Source organism: Pecten maximus, chromosome 6 (genome assembly GCF_902652985.1).
Source record: "Pecten maximus chromosome 6, xPecMax1.1, whole genome shotgun sequence".
NCBI classification, from domain to species: Eukaryota; Metazoa; Mollusca; class Bivalvia; order Pectinida; family Pectinidae; genus Pecten; species Pecten maximus.
Window position 1 is genome coordinate 12,750,371 of NC_047020.1, and position 24,706 is coordinate 12,775,076.

At 34.7% G+C, this 24,706-nt stretch overlaps 1 protein-coding gene across 2 annotated transcripts in view; it reads right to left on the minus strand.

Moving 5' to 3' along the window:
- LOC117329002 (dachshund homolog 1-like) overlaps positions 1-24,706 on the minus strand; it is a 101,518-nt gene that overhangs the window by 25,566 nt on the left and 51,246 nt on the right. The window contains exons 3-5 of one of the 2 annotated variants that reach the window (XM_033886668.1): positions 18,503-18,692; positions 9,729-9,823; positions 4,726-4,851 (exon numbers count right to left, since the gene is read on the minus strand). In XM_033886668.1, the coding sequence (XP_033742559.1) occupies positions 4,726-4,851; positions 9,729-9,823; positions 18,503-18,692 (411 nt within the window). Of the gene's footprint in view, positions 1-4,725; positions 4,852-9,728; positions 9,824-18,502; positions 18,714-24,706 lie in introns of both variants that reach the window. The other variant, XM_033886667.1, reaches the window with a different exon arrangement.

Here is a 24,706-nt window from a genome sequence, read left to right on the forward strand (position 1 = left end):
TGAAGGTTATGATTATCCTGGCTATAAAAATAACACAAATTTTAACTTAAAATGTGCTTGTAATATATTCAAACCTACGTACATTCGAAAGACTTGATGCAGACTGCTGGCAATAAAATATATATTAAACTGTAAAATTTGTTTTCTGAAGAGTTTCTTCACCAGGAATCGGTAATAATTTCCCGGCAGGTCTTCAGAGGAACTGTTTTAATGTATCGTTAGCGTGCAGTTATCATCGAAACAAGTTTAGAATAGACACGATCTTCAAATATGGAGAAACAGATAAAAACTGATTTTTACATGTTAGCTGCATTTCCCTGTTGTCTTGACAAATATTACACATGTGTAGCTTACATTCTATAGAAATCTGTATAATGTTTCGTTATCTGGTATTTTCTTGGCACCAAATTGTCAGTTAGGGGATGAACTAAGACTTACAGCTGTCCTCAATTTTGGTATGAGAATTATCAGCCCAGCATCAGGTGGGATACACCAGGGCTCCACACATCTGGTAAATTGACAATATGATACCTACACACCATACAGATGTCTTACAATTCCTCCTGTCAATTAACATGGCCTACCCAAATGACCTTCCTGCCTGGCAGCGTGAAAGGGGAAAAGGCAAAGTCACAGGAAATGGCCATAAAAATTCAACTCAGAACAGACCAAATCATTAAATTTTTATATTTGTTACAAAGAAAAGAATGGGGAGGGTTGACGCGCTTCGGTAAAAAAATATTAACCGGCTTGATGAAGTATACTGAGAAGATATCATCCGATTCATTATACCACCCAAGAGATCTTGTTTTTATGTGAAATAGTTAATAATTCACCTGGTACTTATCTCATGCCTGCCTTACAAAGGATACCATTTACTGTTGAACTGTTCAAGTACAATTGACTTTTAAAGTTGGCAGCCACCTCTTTGAAATTCTCTGATCTAGCTTCAATGTCAAACTACAATGAAAAGCCTTAAGCCAGACAATCCTTATAGTCTAAGCAGAACATTCACCGCTAGTCCAATGACAAAGATGGATATCAGCAAACAATTAATTATTGAAACAATTGTTAAAAGTACCAGTAAGATCTCTGTAGATATCTTCTGTCGATAAATATAGAAAATTACTACCTCAGACCCCTAATAACTAGTATAGAACAGCCCCAACAATATTGATTAACAAATCCATTTTTAGATTTTAGGTAAGATGGGATAATGTTATTATAAACATTTGATTTACTGGGATAAAAATGACAAATTTAATGTGTATTGAAAAAAGTACTTGTTTCTTAATGGACTCATATTGCCACTAAGATCAATCACTGGCATTATCGCCCTGCCAACAGGTATATTGAACTTGTTTTCCAAAGACAAAAGAGTTCCAATAAAAATCTAAAAGACTGAAGCTAAAAAGCACTTGAGACTAATAAGTATAACCATTAACACTTAACAGTCATATCTGGACTGGCCAAGCACAGAGAAGACTGATTAAAGGCACACATTCACATACTTAACAGTTATCTGGACTGGCCAACTACTGATGAGACTCATTAAAGGCACACATGCACATACTTAACAGTTATCTCGACTGGCCAACTACTGATGAGACTCATTAAAGGCACACGTTCACATACCCAAGACCAAATTTGGCAGTAAATGCTTTCATTTCCACTGGAAACAACAGTTCTATTTGGAGTATATTGTTTTAAGTTGTTGTACAAATCAATCAAATCAAGTTGTTTATGATGTATGAGAAAAAGGATTATAATGGTCATCAACTGACTATGAAAGTAACAAGTTCCATAGTTCTTATGATATTGGGCTCACAAACCTGATTTAAGATCTAGCTCAGAAAAACATACATAGAATCTAGACAACAATGAAGATTGAATCCAGACAAAAAGAATTTCACTGTATCCTCAGTCTAATTTTGAACATTTTTTCAGTATAATTATACATTTTAAATCACAAAAAAAAAGAAGATAATTTAAACACATATGATCGTGAATAATACATGAGAAATGAGATTTTTGTATGAAAATCAGTAGGTAATTGTTATTGGTAGGATAACGAGTTAGCTGGAAACAATTGTCAATATCTCTTTAATCATGTTTATGTGAGTGAAAACTAAACAATGTAAGATATTTTTAATTCATCTATTCAACTATAGAGCTGTTTCTCCGAGTAGTTTTCAATTTGATCTGAATATTGTAGACTTCATGACTTTTAGACTTACAAATATTTAACAAATACTGGAGATAAAAAAATCAGAGAGCTGTAATCCCAGCGCATAAAATAGTTGTCAGATTGTGTATTACATTAATTGTACATTTATTATTCATCCTACTGCGACAGAGTCTTTAGATTTGTCGGGGATCCCGCGGCTCCTCTCCCCATTACCGAATGCATTATTACAACCAATCTGGAATTATCAAATTTGCCGTCACATTGCTGAGACAATTTTCGGGACATTAGGCGGTTACGAGAGTCCCGCGGAAATGTCGTCTGAAATTGAATTTCCAGCTGAGATCATCAGGATGCTTTCTCCTCTAACAGAATAATTCTCCCATTGTTTTAACAAATTTACAAGAATCTTCATCCATATCAGGTCTATTTTGATGACAAGGGACAAGCAAATAAGGAGCAACATTAAACGTGACAGGTCTTTTTTTATTAGTTCTATAGAGTCCAAGACTGAGACCTGTTATTGCACTTTATTCATCTAGTTCTTGTTAAGGTAAAGTACAACCTAGTCCTATTTTTATGATGTTGGTGACTTAAATTTCTGTAGGATATTCTACAATAATGTCAAAACAGTACAACATCGCATAGGACATGGTAATAAAAACAACAATGAAAACAGTAAAACAATGAGATTTTATGATATAGGTAAAGACGGCTATGACCAATTGTTTAAAACCAAGTAAATCATTATTGTAATAAACAAGCTTTCTCTGTCCCTGATCCATTAATATTTTTTCGCCATTGATCTACTGTAAACAAAACAGTTTTCAATTTTGAATTCCAACTCACACTTGTTCCCTAAACTTTTAGTGTATTAATCATTTGATATCCAGTTATAAATATATTGCTTGAATGTGTTGATATCAATATGCATTATACAATTTATTTACAAACAATTCAATACTTGTTAATAACCAGCCATATTTAGAGATTATGTATCACACTAGCTTATGAACATACAAGATATTGAAATTCCTAATCTATAATTAATCTTTAATTAATAAAGCTGTTGAAGTGGAAATGGTTGCTAAGACTCAATGTCAGGTGAAGTTATTCCATGTGGCGTTCAGTGACGCAGACAAAGGTGCTTGTATCGTATAGTTAACGCGGAGTGATTCAGATGTTAGTTCTCCACCAGAACAGAGATGAAGTTCTGATCATGATTATTTAATACTCAACATGAAAATGATCCCTGCTTATTAGTCATAAAGAGTTTAACGGACAACTAATGAAAAAATACAAACTATGCTTCCATAACCGTGGTTGGAGTTCGGACTAAAAACAGGGACGCCAAGTCACATAGTGGCCATTAAAACTAGTACAAAGGCAAACAACCTGGCCAGCTTTAATCAAAGAAAACAACATCAGCTATGAAACTAGTTACAAATTAACGACAATACCATGTTAATACAGAGCAGGAGCTTTTTCATGTTGGTGCATGTAAAATGCCAGATGTGAGGAACTGATATCGGTCTAATCGGACTGCCCATTACATGGCCATCACACTGTGATTCTTCACTACAAACCACAGAGAAATGAAATGGTTAATTTTCTATTTTCAATAAAATTTGTAATAAGGAGAAGACTTGTGTTTTGTACTATAATGAGAAGAGCAGTTGTCCTTATATTTTATTTACAGATAACTGAGATCACAGAGCCAGCTCTGGTTGATACAACCCTCTTGTCTTACAAGTTTATATCCTTAATTACAACAGTAGATTATATGCTATTTAGGAGAGGATTTGTCAGGGGAGGTAACTTGTTACAGGTCTCATGGGTAGGGGATGTAATCCCTGTGTCAAACACATTCCAACATCTAATCTGCCTTATTGAAATAACAAAAGGAAGACAGCTAAAGGACAAGGTGGTCAAGTTGACAGGAGACATTGACTGGAAATATTAATTCTACATAGAAATTTCAACAACATATTAAATTTTTTTCATTTCTGTAAAAACTCATTTGATCTTTAAAGCTTTCTTTTTTTTGTCTGTCTTGGGTATTAAAATAATTTCATGCAAATGGAAAATTATGTATGAAAATACAAAATTGGGAGAAATATTTATCTTTTACAATTTTATATGATATTTTCCTAGTAATTATACATTTTTTTAGTGTAGTAATTATACATTTTTTTAGTGTAGTGATGATACATTTTTTTAGTGTAGTAATTATACATTTTTTTAGTGTAGTAATTATACATTTTTTTTAGTGTAGTAATTATACATTTTTTCAGTGTATGTCAAAAAAGCTTACGCTAAAAACATACATGAACAAATTAAAAGAAAAGGGAGATTTTTAAAATTTATCAGAATTAAAAAGTTGAGTCCTATTTTAGATAGAATGTGATTTAAAATACCTGTACATGAAAATGAATTTTTTTAACATAAATGATATAATTAAAGGTTTCTGTTACCAAATCAATTGATTTTTCAGATATTATCAGTCCACATGTTGAACAGTATGAATACGTCATACATACCATCATCTCTCTCATCAGAGAGCCTGTCATCATCATCATCATCATCATCGTCACTTTTGCCATTTGAGAACCTGTTGCTGAGGTCTTTAGTGTGGCCGTTGATGTGAAGGTTCAGAGGTTTGTTGTCTACAACAGGATAAACAAACAATACAGAGCTGTGGGATTATGTCATTATTATATTGTAATAATAAATCACTGAGGAATCGGTCTGTAAACATAATGTTAATTAGGAATTATGATTTTATTCTAAAATTAATTTTTTCAAACTTGTTTCTGGTTATTCCTGCCATACATTCCTTTATAAACGGTAATATATCTATATATACCTGTTATTTTCTAGCTAGGTGAAAAGATGTCAGGATTTAAGTTAAACATTTCATTTTTTAAAATGGTGAAATATCTTCTGACAGATTTTCATAGTCATGTTTGATGATGCTATATTTCAATACTTCGATATCAAGAAATTTCCTTACCCATACTAAAAACAAATACACAGCCACTCTCAAATTTCACTTCATCATCGCGTCTCACATCGCTCTCATTGCTACATAATCATCAAACATGAATTGAAAAAAACATGAATAATGACAAGGCTTTGCTGTGCATTGGGCCAGAAAGCAAACTTCTCTTGGTCAGAGCTACGGGCTGTTCGCCATAATTTTATTGTCGGCAAACTATACTGGCTGTAAGGCGCCTAATCGGCCATAGATATTTTTTCAAGGAAACAAAATCAGTAATTTGCACTCCATGCCCCTGAGATATGATACCGATTACTCTAATATTATGACTGACCTCAGAATATTTCACTGGAAAATAAGCAATCTTATTGATCTTTTGGCATTTACAAGATTCTATACATGTGATAGAGAAGATTTCTATATCACGCAATTTACTCTACTTTTAATTTCAACATCTGATTTAGATTCAAGGCAAATGATATATACATTGAAACATGTATGAAAAAAATAAAATGAAATAAATTATTTTAAACGATGAAACACAATCTTCGATAATCAGATTTGTCAAGCAATAATCACAATTGCTTTCTGTACCAGGCTGGAACCGTAGAGATTTAATCACAGAAAAATTACAAGCTCTAACAACTTTTTATTTTACAATGATCATTAAAATCTTTTTCAAAACTCATTTGAAAATTATCCTGAACATGAAACTATTTCCAAGTGAAGATGAACACTTGAATGGCAGACATATCTATCCGAACTACTGAGCAAAGCTTTATTTTTATTACAAATACCATTTATGCTTTACATGGGGTAGCCCATAAAATTTCTACGACTGCACGTAATAAAAATAAACGACTGTACATTGGAGCACATTAGCGGAAGGAAAAAAGTAAATATTAATAAAATGAATCGTGAGGATGTAGAGAGTGTAGCCGTGGACGCTGCCAGTCTGTATGGGGAAGTCATCCTTTCCTCCCAGGAGTCGCTACTTATCAACCTTATCAAATATTCATTTGCACCAATTTGAGTGTGATAAGTACCTCCATTTTGATGGGACCAGATGAGAATTTTCCAGATTCCAGCATATCAGTATTAACCCCTCTTACTTGGGGGATAAGCATTGCATACAGAATACAAATTCTTTGGAATTCAAAATGAGAATCATTGTAGGTTTTTATGCTGTGAAAACCTCACATTTCCGAGATGCTGGTATAATTGATAATTTGACGGACTTAAAGGTGTATGATAGAAAATCACTGGGATAAAATCCAACACTATTGGGTGTTTATAGAAATACTAGAGAGATTGTGTTATTGACAACATAGATACTGGTCTGATAACATCTTATCTATAACATATAACTAAACATACTGTACAACATGACAGACACACTGTGTATAGGGACACACTGTACAACATGACAGACACACTGTGTATAGGGACACACTGTACAACATGACAGACACACCGTGTATAGGGACATACTGTACAACATGACAGACACACTGTGTATAGGGACACACTGTACAACATGACAGACACACTGTGTATAGGGACACACTGTACAACATGACAGACACACTGTGTATAGGGACACACTGTACAACATGACAGACACACTGTGTATAGGGACACACTGTACAACATGACAGACACACTGTGTATAGGGACACACTGTACAACATGACAGATACACTGTGTATAGGGACATACTGTACAACATGACACTGTGTATAGGGACACACTGTACAACATGACACTGTGTATAGGGACACACTGTACAACATGACAGATACACTGTGTATAGGGACACACTGTACAACATGACAGATACACTGTGTATAGGGACACACTGTACAACATGACAGACACACTGTGTATAGGGACACACTGTACAACATGACAGATACACTGTGTATAGGGACACACTGTACAACATGACAGATACACTGTGTATAGGGACACACTGTACAACATGACAGACACACTGTGTATAGGGACATACTGTACAACATGACAGACACACTGTGTATAGGGACACACTGTACAACATGACAGACACACTGTGTATAGGGACACACTGTACAACATGACAGATACACTGTGTATAGGGACACACTGTACAACATGACAGATACACTGTGTATAGGGACACACTGTACAACATGACAGACACACTGTGTATAGGGACACTGTACAACATGACAGACACACTGTGTATAGGGACACACTGTACAACATGACAGACACACTGTGTATAGGGACACACTGTACAACATGACAGATACACTGTGTATAGGGACACACTGTACAACATGACAGACACACCGTGTATAGGGACACACTGTACAACATGACAGATACACTGTGTATAGGGACACACTGTACAACATGACAGACACACTGTGTATAGGGACACACTGTACAACATGACAGATACACTGTGTATAGGGACACACTGTACAACATGACAGACACACTGTGTATAGGGACACACTGTACAACATGACACTGTGTATAGGGACACACTGTACAACATGACAGACACACTGTGTATAGGGACACACTGTACAACATGACAGACACACTGTGTATAGGGACATACTGTACAACATGACACTGTGTATAGGGACACACTGTACAACATGACACTGTGTATAGGGACACACTGTACAACATGACAGACACACTGTGTATAGGGACACACTGTACAACATGACAGACACACTGTGTATAGGGACACACTGTACAACATGACAGACACACTGTGTATAGGGACACACTGTACAACATGACAGACACACTGTGTATAGGGACATACTGTACAACATGACAGACACTGTGTATAGGGACACACTGTACAACATGACAGACACACTGTGTATAGGGACACACTGTACAACATGACAGACACACTGTGTATAGGGACATACTGTACAACATGACACTGTGTATAGGGACACACTGTACAACATGACACTGTGTATAGGGACACACTGTACAACATGACAGACACACTGTGTATAGGGACACACTGTACAACATGACAGACACACTGTGTATAGGGACACACTGTACAACATGACAGACACACTGTGTATAGGGACACACTGTACAACATGACAGATACACTGTGTATAGGGACACACTGTACAACATGACAGACACACTGTGTATAGGGACACACTGTACAACATGACAGATACACTGTGTATAGGGACACACTGTACAACATGACAGACACACTGTGTATAGGGACACACTGTACAACATGACAGACACACTGTGTATAGGGACACACTGTACAACATGACAGATACACTGTGTATAGGGACACACTCTACAACATGACAGACACACTGTGTATAGGGACATACTGTACAACATGACAGACACACTGTGTATAGGGACATACTGTACAACATGACAGACACACTGTGTATAGGGACACACTGTACAACATGACAGACACACTGTGTATAGGGACACACTGTACAACATGACAGATACACTGTGTATAGGGACACACTGTACAACATGACAGACACACTGTGTATAGGGACACACTGTACAACATGACATACACACTGTGTATAGGGACACACTGTACAACATGACAGATACACTGTGTATAGGGACACACTGTACAACATGACAGATACACTGTGTATAGGGACACACTGTACAACATGACATACACACTGTGTATAGGGACACACTGTACAACATGACAGACACACTGTGTATAGGGACATACTATACAACATGACACTGTGTATAGGGACACACTGTACAACATGACAGACACACTGTGTATAGGGACACACTGTACAACATGACATACACACTGTGTATAGGGACACACTGTACAACATGACAGACACACTGTGTATAGGGACACACTGTACAACATGACATACACACTGTGTATAGGGACACACTGTACAACATGACAGACACACTGTGTATAGGGACACACTGTACAACATGACAGACACACTGTGTATAGGGACACACTGTACAACATGACATACACACTGTGTATAGGGACACACTGTACAACATGACATACACACTGTGTATAGGGACACACTGTACAACATGACAGACACACTGTGTATAGGGACACACTGTACAACATGACATACACACTGTGTATAGGGACACACTGTACAACATGACAGACACACTGTGTATAGGGACATACTATACAACATGACACTGTGTATAGGGACATACTATACAACATGACACTGTGTATAGGGACATACTGTACAACATGACACTGTGTATAGGGACACTATACAACATGACAGATACACTGTGTATAGGGACATACTGTACAACATGACAGAAACACTGTTTATAGGGACACACTGTACAACATGACAGACACACCGTGTATAGGGACACACTGTACAACATGACAGACACACTGTGTATAGGGATATGTATGAGGAGGTTAGTAACATATTGAGGTGTGAGGAGGTTAGTTATTTATTGAAGTGTGAGGAGGTAAGTTTACTAGATAAGACTTACTGTCATATTCAGAAGTACGGTGCAATCTTTCAGATTCATAGTGGGGCGACACACGTCCCATCTTCATAGCAGCCTCCAGACGCTCATCCCTGGATCTGTGTTAAAGTAAAACAGGTGTAATTATAAGATGTATACAGGTAAATCCGGTGTAATTATAAGGTTTATACAGGTAAATCAGGGGTAATTATAAGATGTATACAGGTAAATGATCAGGTGTAATTATAAGGTGTATACAGGTAAATCGAGTGTAATTATAAGATGTATACAGGTAAATCGAGTGTAATTATAAGGTGTATACAGGTAAATCGGGTGTAATTGTAAGGTGTATACAGGTAAATCAGGAGTAATTATAAGGTGTATACAGGTAAATCGAGTGTAATTATAAGATGTATACAGGTAAATCGAGTGTAATTATAAGGTGTATACAGGTAAATCAGGTGTAATTATAAGATGTATACAGGTAAATCGAGTGTAATTATAAGGTGTATACAGGTAAATCCGGTGTAATTATAAGGTGTATACAGGTAAATCAGGTGTAATTAGAAGGTGTATACAGGTAAATCAGGTGTAATTATAAGATATATACAGGTAAATCAGGTGTAATTATAAGATGTATACAGGTAAATCGAGTGTAATTATAAGGTGTATACAGGTAAATCCGGTGTAATTATAAGGTGTATACAGGTAAATCAGGTGTAATTATAAGATGTATACAGGTAAATCGAGTGTAATTATAAGGTGTATACAGGTAAATCAGGTGTAATTATAAGATGTATACAGGTAAATCGAGTGTAATTATAAGGTGTATACAGGTAAATCCGGTGTAATTATAAGGTGTATACAGGTAAATCAGGTGTAATTAGAAGGTGTATACAGGTAAATCAGGTGTAATTATAAGATATATACAGGTAAATCAGGTGTAATTATAAGATGTATACAGGTAAATTGGGTGTAATTAGGTGTATACAGGTAAATCGGGTGTAATTATAAGATGTATACAGGTAAATCAGGTGTAATTATAAGATGTATACAGGTAAATTGGGTGTAATTAGGTGTATACAGGTAAATCGGGTGTAATTATAAGGTGTATACAGGTAAATCGTGTTTAATTATAAGGTGTATACAGGTAAATCAGGTGTAATTATAAGATGTATACAGGTAAATCGGGTGTAATTATAAGATGTATACAGGTAAATCAGGTGTAATTATAAGATGTATACAGGTAAATTGGGTGTAATTAGGTGTATACAGGTAAATCGGGTGTAATTATAAGGTGTATACAGGTAAATCAGGTGTAATTATAAGATGTATACAGGTAAATCAGGTGTAATTAGAAGGTGTAGACAGGTAAATCAGGTGTAATTATAAGGTGTATACAGGTAAATCAGGGGTAATTATAAGGTGTATACAGGTAAATCAGGTGTAATTAGAAGGTGTATACAGGTAAATCAGGTGTAATTATAAGGTTTATACAGGTAAATCAGGTGTGATAATATTAGGTGGCAAGGTGTATACAGGTAAAAAGTGTAGTTATAAGGAGTATCAAGTTAACACCTGAGCCAAAGTAAGATTTATACAGGTGATATTGGTACTATTATTAAATAGATGTTAACAAGTATGTTGTTGTATTGATAATTAGACGTGTAACAATACAATACATGTACCCACATCGGTAAATTAAGGCATCACATCTTGTGATGTGGTTTATTTACACCCAATCAATTTCTGTTAACCTCACTTGTGTGGAACTTGTATAATCTGACATGCACAATGCAGCATAATGTTGCTATCGTTACACAGGTAAGAAGATTACAGGTGGACATAATGATTACAGGTGTACATAGTGATTACAGGTGTAATGACACTGAAGATGATCGGTCAGGAAATTAAATGTATTTAGTAGGTAGCTTTTGTATGAAATGGTTGATCAGGCCAAGCTGTATGGAGAAAATGCAACACTAATTCATAAATATTGATTTAGAAATGTTTTCCTGAACTTTCATCAAAGTTCCATTACAAGCTGCAATATCATGATTCATTACTGTTTGCTTTGTGACAAAAAAACATTCAAAAGAGTTCAAAACAATTAACTGTACTATGAACTTCAGTACAGCGTCAGTAAATACATCAATTACAACCGTTCAACACCTGCCAAATCTCTCCACAACGCATCATATTACCAAAGGTTACAAATTCTTAATTAGATAAATATGTTTTTAGAAGTATTAATGAAAACCACCACCCTCTCACAGGGAAAAACTATTTGGATATTGTGTGTTTTTGTTTCTTTTAATGTACAAATTCCTTTTGATTAATTTTTATGACATCAGACACAACTCCATTTTCCATGAGATAAAAAAATCGGGAGAATGACAAGTTGAAGAGGAAACCTGGAACTTTCATCCTCAAACCAAGGAAAAACAGAAATGGCCAGAAACATCATGTAAGCATCAATGAGTTCTTTATATGTTATCATCAAACAAACGTCTACAGTGAAAGCCACAACTGGCTCTTCATCTCAGATTCTCAATGTTTCATTAAAATGGTGAGCGACTAATGAGAAGATGTATAAACACAATATTTTCCTTTATCACAATCTGATTCCAATAAGATTTAAAGTGAAATGCACACCCAGTTATTCTGGGTGTAAAACCCAGCTACTCAACATTTCCTTAACATCACAAAACTTGCTTTTCTTTTGCTCAGTGTATTAATGGCATCTCGCAAAAAAAGCTTAATATTTTCATGAGGGCACATCCAAAACATATCTCAAACATCATACAATTCGGCTTCCTTTTTTTCTCAGACTTTCATTACTTGGCAATGCCATTCAAAAATATTTTAGAGTCAAGATGCCTAATTAATATTTCTGCTTAAATTCCAAGAGAGCAGAGCAGAGCTGTATACAAATATTGTGTTTACTGTTAGTAGCATTGCCAAAAAGTTGGGTGATTACTGATAGAAGCACATCCAAACACTGTACACTTACTTATCACAAATGTGTCACAAAGATACACAGCATTTCATCTATAGGACACATGCATTTTTTGATGTTGTTCAACAACGACTGTTAAGCAGACTGCGCAATGTGCTAATTATGCATTGTGGCCAAATTCTTTTATTGTTTGTTAATAATAACCGGAGTGACCTCCCTTAGGTACAGTTTTCAAACACGCATGGACGCATCATTAAAGGAATTCAATTAGAACAAATAATTGTAGTAGTGCAGAGATTCCTAAAAATTCTTAGTGTAATATTGACTATCATTTTCCCCTTCTCAATTTCTACTTTTAAAATTAGCAGAACTCCCTTAATTTCATTTCTGTTTAAATCAGTAAATTCACTGCATAGAACATTTTAAACTATGAAATTTGATGTTATTGTCCAAATATATTTGTTTACATTTTTGCACTTTTTATTTTACCATGTTTCTACAACATGTACAAATACTAAAGGCTTACAATCGATGACTGAAGTAAAATGTTAATTAAACCAAAAATATCAAAATCACAATTTAAAAACTTCATAGAACAATTAAAGAACTTCATAAAATTATAATTAAAAATCCTAATATAATTCAATATTTTAAAATAACTTTTATTCTTATTATTTATTTCCTTTGAATAAAAAACATGAAGAAAGTTTTATTGGATTTTTTTTTTCAATATGCTCTGTATATTAGATAAATAATTGATTAATAGGTATAAGATAAAAAGTAAGATCGGAGATTTTCTGTTTATGGCAGACATTATACTGCCCTACATCATGTCTGACTTCAGCAATCTCTCTTAAGAAGGTTAATACTATAAATATTCAAAATTTTGGGGATCTTTTCATGAGAAGACGACATCAGCTGCCAAAATGATGTAGGATCATACACAACAAAGCATGTCCTAGGCAGAAAAGCAATAGTAGATAAGGATTCCCAGGCATATGTTTAGGCCGAGTTTTACACAATGTTTTGTACCTTTGAAATTGACATTATCTCCAAGTACGAGCTTGATATAAAAAGCCGATGAATATGATAGTAAAAGTGTTTGATAGAGAGGCAGTGTTTTTGATATATGTGGGGTAACCTTAGACTATAACCGAACATTGCGAGTGCACACTGCCAATCTGACAGTAAATATCAGAAAAGCCAAATTAAATATATTTCACATTTTGATGAAAGACATCTGGACTCAAGATCGTTGTATGAATCCCAAAGGAAATTATCCCCATCATCCGTTAATTACACGTATTTAATACCCATGTATCCTACCTTATTCTATCCACTCCGCTCAATTCTAATTTCCTGAAATGAACAAACTCCCTACAAAACAGACCTAAAACCCCTAATTCATTAGACATTCGTAGATATACCATTTCCACACAAATTTCTCCTTTCATTTGGATATGGCTTGTACATAATGATTCAATAAAACTACATCTCCATCGCAGGATCAATTTTCATCAAAGAGAAAATAAAGTAATTTTGACATTACACAAGAAACAAAATTTTCACAGCTTTTGCAAAAGACTAACACATCCCCATATCCGAGGTCTTTTTCCTCTATAGACTTGTCATTAATAGCACAATCTAATTATTTCTTGAAAGCTGGAATTTTCACTGTTGATGCTATCCACACAGATATGAACGCATTATACAACTGATATCTGAAGACACAGAGCAATGCAATGGGATTTTATTGAAATGTTTCATTTTGGAAATGGAAATTATGCTTGTGATGTGGGAGGATAGCATTTAGAACAATCTACCATCTAAAACAAATGTTGGTTAGAAGATAATCGTTTCCCGTATATATATGGTTACCATCGTTCAAGTTGAGCTGTCTTTGTGTACAGGAAGGAAAGCATCTTTTCACACAAGCACTAGGCTATATATATGTTAACCTCGTGGTCTGTCAGCTTTAATTATATCTCATACCTAACATCCAGCAAAAAACAGAAAAAAAAGGAAAAAAATTATCAAATTTGAAATCCTCCAAAAGTTTGCTTCTTTACATCTGCCAATATATCTGCAGATTGTTGAATTGCACCAAAAGCTCCGGTCATGTGAGCCTCTGGGGACTAACAATGGCAGATTGGACAGAGATAAGTTAATAAGGAGGCTTTGAAGCTGCTTTACATGCCATCATAAGCTTGTAAAGTTGTCATCTTACAGGATAACTCCAAAAGTCTATGTACATCTATTCCAGCATTTCTAGGGGTAATTCTGTAATTTAACTGGCTGTTAGCTGAGAAAATCGCAAAATCTTTTGATGTTAAGTACAGCTTATGGATTAATCTCAAAGAAAACTTTGTATTTTTGTCTGTTTTAACCTTTTTTTCATCCTTACAACTGACCTGGCTGACCACACATGTGAGATTTTTATTTCCTGGGAAATAAGATTTCTTTGTGTGTAATGATCAGTCCCAATTTGAGTGGATGTTAGACACAGTTGATACAACGCCATGTGATATGGTACTCATGCCCCCAATAACCCAGGCATTAGCCATCACTCCAGATCATAACTCTCACGTAATATAAAAAATAAACAATAGCATAAAAGTCATTATTCCTTATTTTTGAAAGATATCAAAAGTTTATGGTTCAAGTTTGTGTATGAGTCGAGAATCATCAATTTTTCATAAAGCTTGAATATCACTGTTGGTTTTACAGAAAATTTATTGTGTTAGTAGATTCCAATTTGATTTTAGACAGTGACATTTAGAAATAAAGATTATTTCCTTTCTTTATAAAAAAATCTTACACGTGTACTTTTATTTTCTACATAAGAAAATTTGAGTGACATACTATGTCTGTCTGAATTACCTAAGACAATATGTAATGTATAATTATAATACTCTCCTATACACATCACACTAGCTTTATACACAAATCCAACACAGGTGCTCCACTAATAATAAAACACATTCTGCAAGTTAACAATTTAAACATGACACCCAATCCATCTGCCTAATGTCTATCATTATGCTTACCATATATGCCCAATGGGTCACATACACCTCACCCAAATTATGTACAGAAAATTTAATTTGCAGGAAGGCATGATATTATAAAACAGGAAAATTGACAAGAAAATGGAATTTCCTGGTATGTGAAAATGTGGCCACCCAGAATGTTTTTATTATTGGTGAGCATATTGAGAATTAGAGGTTTTCTGCTGGCATTTCTGTAAGTGAGAATCAGAGACAGATACAACTAGACCTACTGTTTAACTGTGCATAAATGATATCCCTGGACAATAGAACATGAAACCTCTCTACATTTGAATCCAGGATGTCCTTGGAAATAGACAGAATACACCATAACTAAAAAATGGTAACCAAATAACTTTTTCTGGTGTATAATAAAGTCTTGTAAAACCAATGCTTGGAAGACAATTTGGAAAAATAAATGCCAAAAAATGGCTTACAAGAGATTGCTGGTTGGCAGGTGGCACAAAAGGCTGTTATGTCCACAACACGGTTATTAAGGCACGGAATATATCCCGAAATGGAATCCTTAACAGCTTAAAAAGGAGAAACATCGGAAATGGATAGAGTGCTAGGCATTAATTTGTATCTCATACCTTGGAAGATGAAGGAAGAAAAATTCATAATAGGAAACACGCCTTGTGTTAGAGAAGATATATGTACATCTGAATAGGTCAAACGGTACACCGTACGCAATCAATACGATATCGAGGCTTTTAACGGCAATTGGGGAAATTATATCAGTATCTTTGTATGTATCAGGGAAATCTGCGAGAAAATCTAACTCAAAGACATGGTAATTTTGCCTCAGACAAAAGCTTTTCCGATAAATACACGGTTTTGAGTTTTAAAAGCATATTTGCCAAAATGGAAGTATTTTAGACAGAAGAACTTAGCATGTGTTGGTCTCAATGTAAGGTATTACTGGGAAACTGTGTGCAATTTAGACAATCTGAAAACTATATGCATTGTCTGAGGGAGAGACAGTAGTATTTACGGACTACCTTTTATTGCCCGCGTCGCCTCAGCCGAAGAGGCCAACAGACACTGCTAGTTACTATATCACTACCATAGCAACATAAACAAATCCCATTGTCCAGGTTGGTCATGCTAGGGAGCCTATATCACTCTCAGTATCCATTGACAGAAAAGAAAGTTTGAGGAAACCCATATAAACAATGTGATGTCAGAGTGTAATGGACACTTTGTTCCTAGCTATAGACAATACAGGATGACAGTATACATTATTTCTATTGAATAGGAGCTCAATATGGGGGAAAAGGCCAAAACCGACCAATTTGCCGATGTTAATGTCACATCAGTGATATATAACCAGCCCAAAAACAGATATAAAACCAATATTTTATTTATTTGAATTATTTCTTTATCTTTTTATCCTGATACACGGTGGTATCTTCCAAATCAAACTTGTAAGACACCCGTTAAAATTCACCAAAGTGATCTAGTCTTCATTTATTCGCATAATTTCCTCTTGAAGGTTCTTTTTGAAAAAAGGAGAAAATATCGAATTTTAGCTGACTTCATTTTGAAATAAATCTTGAAGAACAATTATATTGATTCAATCTGTATAATTGTGAATCCAATTCTGACCTAGTTTTATAATTGTCCTGACAATGTTATTTTTGATATTTCAGAACTTTTTTGGCCATTACTGCCATGGGTATGGGATAATTACTGCTTCTGTATTTCTTGTACCAAGTGCATGGCACGATGTAAATCAGTACGTTATGGCAAAATGATATAGAACTAGAATGAGGCCCAATCAGGGGCAATCTGTTGTACCGACACTCTAATAACGACAACGGTCAACTTATCAATTCCATATTGAATCAGTTTTACATCATTTTCCAGGTAAAAAATGGCTCAATATTCCAATAAATTCTCATCTCGATACCCACATCTTGTATTTCAATTACATTTCATTTCTGATTATCAGAAATAGTTTGACAATTTTTGCGATTGTTACACCAAGTGAACCGGTAAAGTGTTATCCTGGAACACGATCACTTCAAAATAAACATTAGGTTGCACTAGAAACATTCCTTTAATAACCATGATAACTCTAATTGAATATTTATTGATAACACAGGACTGTGCAGCCTGCTTTATCAGCTCTGTCTTATCAGTCATTTCAAATTTAGCCAATTCTATCTCCACAAACTATAAACATTATGCAGTAAATTACCGACATATCCTCCAACTGTTTGTACATACAGATTGGCCAGTAACGTCTCGCCTCCATGGCAAATTACACACCATATTTCTACTCGTTTCACACCTGATAGCATTCCAGAAGTATATTTCATAGATATCACAAACATTTGACATACAAATCTATAATTCTGTTTAACATCGTACAACATATATTTCTCTGCTGAAGGTGTAAATATTATGTATATAGACAAAACACAGGAAACCTTGGTGACAATCAGTCAGACAAACACAGAAATAGGTTGAAATGGTGACATTCGGTCAGACAAAAACAGAAATAGGTTGAAATGGTGAAATTTGGTCAGGCAAACACAGAAATAGGTTGAAATGGTGACATTCGGTCAGGCAAACAAAGAAATAGGTTGAAATGGTGAAATTTGGTCAGACAAAAACAGAAATAGGTTGAAATAGTGACATTTGGCCAGACAAACACAGAAATAGGTTGAAATGGTGACATTCAGTCAGACAAACGCAGAAAGAAGTTGAAATGGTGACATTCAGTCAGAAAAACACAGAAATAGGTTGCCATGGTGACAAGAGGTCAAAACATACAAATATGTTACCTTGGTGACATGAGGTCAGATTCCGAACTTGACCTATCCTTGATGATGGAACCATCAGGTCGCAGGCCCAGATGGGTTGCCATAGCAATGGAGGTGGGAGGAGAGATCATTGGATGGTTCAGTGGCATGAACGGAAGTGGCCCCATGGCATAGGGATGGTGGGCAAATCCGTTGAACAAAGATTTCCTGTCTGTAAGTAAATTTGAAAGACCTAGTGAAAATTAAAAACCAGTCATAAACTGTGACAAATCATCATACTTATACATTGTATTTATTAAACAAGGGAGATCATCTAAATTCTGTGAACATTATCAGGCCTTAAACTAGTGACCATTCAGACAGACCTCAAACCAGTGGCCATTATCAGCCCTAAATCAGAGGCCTTCTTCAGTGGGTTGTTGATAATGTGTAATATAAACAGCATTATGAAATAACTGATACTATTAGGAGGGAAGGCAATAACTTGTTGATTTTATCAATTTTTTTCAGCTGATGTATCATAAATAAATATATATGTAAATAGTAAAAGGAAATAAACAATATATTAAGTTGTTCTTTAAAAGAAGGGTTACAATTTTCAATGCTTCATTGAATTTTTCAGATTTTTTAGCCAAAAATTTTAATTTATTAAGATGAATATTTTAGTGGAAATTATTAAACATAACATCAAATTTATTTCCATGTTATCTATTACTTGTGATTTTATTCTCTTCTCAAAAAATTGTGAAAAATACAGACCCTTAAAAATAACAACATTTACAATATTTTATGAAGAAGGACCGATAATGAGAAATGTGTTGGCGATTGGCTGCTCTCTTCTACAAAGTTTAATCTATCGATAAACCATATACTTGTAGATATTTAGATAGTACAAGTACAAAATTGATAAGTATAAGGCAATATAATGTTATTGTGTGTTTTAATGCCCTACATCCCATCACACCAGCAGGATTATCATTTCCAGTAGAGTACATATACAATATTCATTGCCCCCTCCTTGCTGCCTGCGCCAACAATTATTACTGGGCCCTTGATGTCCTAAGATACCTCTGCATTCAGTGGTATTAAGTAGTGCTAAAATTTGAAGCATTGTGTGTTTATTTATCTGACACCATTCAAAAGTTGTACATTTTCTTGTTAAGTAGAAATTTGTATTTATTACAAAATGGCACCACTCCCTCTTTTTCTTACATCTTTCTTGAAACGGCAAATTCAGATCACACGGCTTCTGATAGGTAAATATCAAATCAAGGGAAGATAACTCTAACTGGAGATACTAAATCAAGGGAAGATAACTCTAACAGGAGATATCAAATCAAGGGAAGATAACTCACTGGAACACCTAAGACATATTACACAACGAACATAGTACTGCTTCTCAGATAAAAGCATAAACACTTGATGTAATATCTAAAATACTCTTGAAAGTCTATTCGTCTAGTTTCTGAAAATGTAACTCTAAACCTATATTTCTGTGAAAAAGAATGAATACTCTAAGCTTCATCTTTGAAAGTGATAAGCCAATAAAGAGACAAAATAAATTTAAGTGATTGGGAAATTTGGGATGGGAGAACGGTACCCTTCAACACGGAAATCTTATAAGGCTGAGGATACAAGAAAGCACAATTTTATCACTTCAATTTCATACGTTTGACTTAATCTTTCAAATTTCAGATAACATTTTCACTGCTGTTGTAATTTCTATCATTATGCAATCTACTTGTTGAAATGCCAATTGGAATGGAAGATAAATGAAATCAAAAATGTGTACAAACTATCATCAAATATTCACAACTGGACTTATCTTTTAAGTACAGATTTGGAGGTAATTTGTTTTTTCTAGCTGATTTGATTATGGGTGGGGAAACCCTGCATTAACGTTCTCTTACTCCAGATAAAATCTCATCTCGGCAAGGAAATCTCCAAAGAAAACTGTCAATGTTTTTTTCTATTATTTCTCAAGTACTATAATACATCAAGCACTTGGAATACTCCTCGATTCGATGTGACCTACTTCAAATATCATACCGAAGATTACACGCTTTGTTCGAAAAAACTTGGAAAGGTCCTAATATAGAAATGCAAACGCTTTTCTTGTATGAAGAAAACAATGTTGTTATTTTGACATCAGGTAGACAATCAAGGGAAAGCACGCCAAGTGATAAAAGGACTTGGGTGATCACAATTAAATCGTTGACAGTATCGGAAGAAACCGCAAGAGGCAGGAAATAGATTTTACTCTCCGATTTCTGCGGATGTGATGGTGACGTACTGTTCTCGACAACAAACAGCTTTGCCTATTTATGTAATCAATTGAAAGAAATAAAAAAACAGTAGCATGAGAAACCAATTCACTTTCACACAAAGCTATTTATGACATATCAATATTATCTCTGAAATCCCCTACAAGTGTCCTTCCAATAGAAACCTTAAATTTTCGACTTTTATGTTAAAATGTCTAGCGTTGTTTAGGTACCCTTGAAAATGGAAATGATTTCAGTCGAATGATGTGTTGCTTCCTATTCTTACAATTACATGTACTTCATATCATAATATTTGTTTACAGGTAATCAATGACTGTAGCCTAAACATAGTCAACTCGCTCATCACAATCAAACTTATAAACCAAACACCCTCTTTGAATCATTCAAACTGGACCCAATACATTTGGTCTGAGTTTCACTGTTAATAGACAATATCATAATCAATGAACTGATATTTTTTTCTATGATTAATTTCTTTTGTACCTCTTGCACTTAATCTCTGTTTACACGGTTTTAAATACAATAATATTCAAAAATAACAAATAGCCTTCGTAATCACCGGTGATCATGTATGGCAAATAATGAAAATTCCGAGCATTGACCGTACATATGAATGATATCAGTGATATTAAAAGTCTGGGAATCAAAATCTAATAAAATCATATTGCCACCATTCTCTGTCAATTGATCCACACAACAGAACTCTCCTTCAATAAAAGCTGAATAAACAGATACTGTTGGTAATTGTGGTATTTATTGATTAAAATGTCATTTTTACCAATGTAACTGTATCAATCAGACCGAGCTCCACATGTGACTTGAAAAGGTCGTCGATTGTGTGTTCAGTCCAAGGCTTCATACGAAATATATCGTTGACGGATGAAATGACAAATTTAATTCTTTCTGATTATAGCTATCAACACAACATCCGATAACACAAAGTAAATTATTATATTGGCTAGTATTATCGTCCACAAAGACTTATCCATGAATCAAAACAATTTATAGATTTTCGCTTTTCTAATACCAGTCCTTAGGGCGCTACCTTCTCTCCTGTATAGACGCATTGCTAATAATGAACTTCGATGATGATGCCAGATATTCAAACCCGTCAATTTATATTTATTAATTTAACATCTTCACCCAGACATGGAAAAAAGCTGAAACATGCCAATCCATGTTGTCAGTTACACTACCTATGCGTTTTTTTCCATTCTTACTTATTGAGGATGTTTATTCACCAAATTATTTTTTTTAAATGTATCCTCTCTTTTTTAATATTCATATCAAAACGAAAATTGACCAATTACAAAGTATTTCACCTTAAGAAAGTGTAAGTTAACACATCTTACTTAAGACTTTTTTTATGAACCTACGTGAATATAGGCCCAGCAGTTTATAACATTAATAAGTATATTTATGATGAGTGTGTATCTGATGTCCGCAGACACTTGGGGTGTGTCGGTGCACGATAACTAATTGGACTTCCTGTATATACATCCGAATGTACACAATCAGCTAATATCATCCTAAACCTAATGGAAATGCATAGATCTATAGTCTATCTGGTGAGGCGCCTACCTAAAGAAACATGTGCTATTTCATGAGGGAGAATTGGAGCAAGGGGAATCGTATTCTTAACCCTGGTACAAACTGATTAAAAAGTGACTTCATATTTTGATAATATTTATCACGTCCTCGCTGTGCTAACGAAGAACTATTTATTGCATCTAATGTCAACAAAACTTCTACAGGCAAATTAGAAGCTTCACAGATGTATACAATATCCTATATATATAACGATTCACTAAATTAAGTTACATGTACAGAGAAAAAACAGTAGCTTATACTGCAATACTACAGGTTTCTCGTTTACCAAACTTTGACTACAAACTTTGAAATGAATTGTAAAGAAAATTTATAATGACATTATATATATCATAGCAATAAAATGTTTTGTTAGCGACAATGTGACCATTGTTATATCACTGTATTGTATACACATCCGCCCAGTGTGCCTACAGACAATACTATCCTCTATATCAAATAAATATACACAACATTTTAATTATTTCACTACAAAACTGATGGTTTACATTTGATATAAATCCACACCTATAATGAAATAAAACCATAATTTATAGGCTTGAGCTATATAAATAAGTTCTTTGTTGTTTTTGGCCCCTATAAGGACCCCTGCAGGGCAGCTGACAATTTGTCTTAATTCTGAAAGTATTACAATATCATATATATCAAAACAGTGTTCAAGCAGCTAATATCATTATACTGCCACTATTTATCAATGAAGACCTAGATACTGCCATCATTTGTCCAGTAAAACCTTGTTATACTGCCACCATTTGTCCAGTAAAACCTTGTTATACTGCCACCATTTGTCCAGTAAAACCTTGCTATACTGCCACCATTTGTCCAGTAAAACCTTGTTATACTGCCACCATTTGTCCAGTAAAACCTTGCTATATACTGCCACCATTTGTCCAGTAAAACCTTGCTATATACTGCCACCATTTGTCAAGTAAAACCTTGCTATATACTGCCACCATTTGTCCAGTAAAACCTTGTTATATTGTCACCATTTGTCAAGTAAAACCTTGCTATATACTGCCACCATTTGTCTATTAAGACCTTTTTGAAGTGCCAATACATCTTTTTACAAAAAAGTAAGTTGGAAAGAATCATATCTGGTGCACTGAGGGTTTATTCTAAGGAAAATATCTAAAGAGTAATGACAAATCAAAAATCATATTTATGTAAGAAAATTAATTCCTAATAATTGGTAATAGATGGTGTAGATCAAACTGTTAAATAAGCCTACCAGCATCTTATCCTATGAGATGTTATTGATCCATATGATGGGGATTCAACATTAGATATATTTGTTCTGTGCATAGCTGACATCTTTCATCTTATAACGATGTAATTCTTTGATCCCCTGCAATTTTATGATTAAAGTGAACAATTTAAAATGTGATCAATCGATGTTTTTTGTGTTGTCATATTCAATAATCATTTTTCACGTTCGATAATCTAGGGATTTTGCCTGGAAGCCCCCCATCTGTCTATGCGGAGGTCTTTTCTCGGGGAAGAATAACCTAAACAAAATCACACAAAAAACCTCACCCCCAAATCCGCCACCTTGTATAGGGCCCCATATCTCCATAATTAAGTGACAGGGGATGTAGGTGGCCCTTTCACACGGGATTAAGGGTGCATTACCGTAAGTAAATGTGACAGAAACAAACTAAACAGAAGTACACACAAAAAACAGCTCTGCATTTCTACAAACGTCAAGAAATCTGTTTAAAGCTTTGTAAATCTGATTTAAACCATTACAAATACATACACTTCTATCCTGCTAACACAGTAGAACTTTATTTCCTTTGAAGTTAGCATGTCAAATGGTATTACTATTATTTTATTTGAACTCTGCTGACATCAACAGAAACTGTAAATCAGCGGGGAGATCAGACCTGATAGCCAGTGATATGTGTTATATTCGAGAGTTATGGAATCACTCCAATCTAACATTAAATTTGACACAACTATTCCAATCTGATACTGACTCTAAATAAAGTAGAACCTCTCCAATCTGACATACAATATCTAATCTAGAACCTCTCCAATCTGACATATATCATATCTCATCTAGAACCTCTCCAATCCGACATATATTATATCTCATCTAGAGCCTCTCCGATCTGACATACCATATCTAATCTAGAGCCTCTCCAATCTGACATACCATATCTAATCTAGAACCTCTCCAATCTGACATATATTATATCTCATCTAAAGCCTCTCCAATCTGACATATATTATATCTCATCTAGAACCTCTCCAATCTGACATACCATATCTAATCTAGAACCTCTCCAATCCGACATATATTATATCTCATCTAGAGCATCTCCAATCTGAC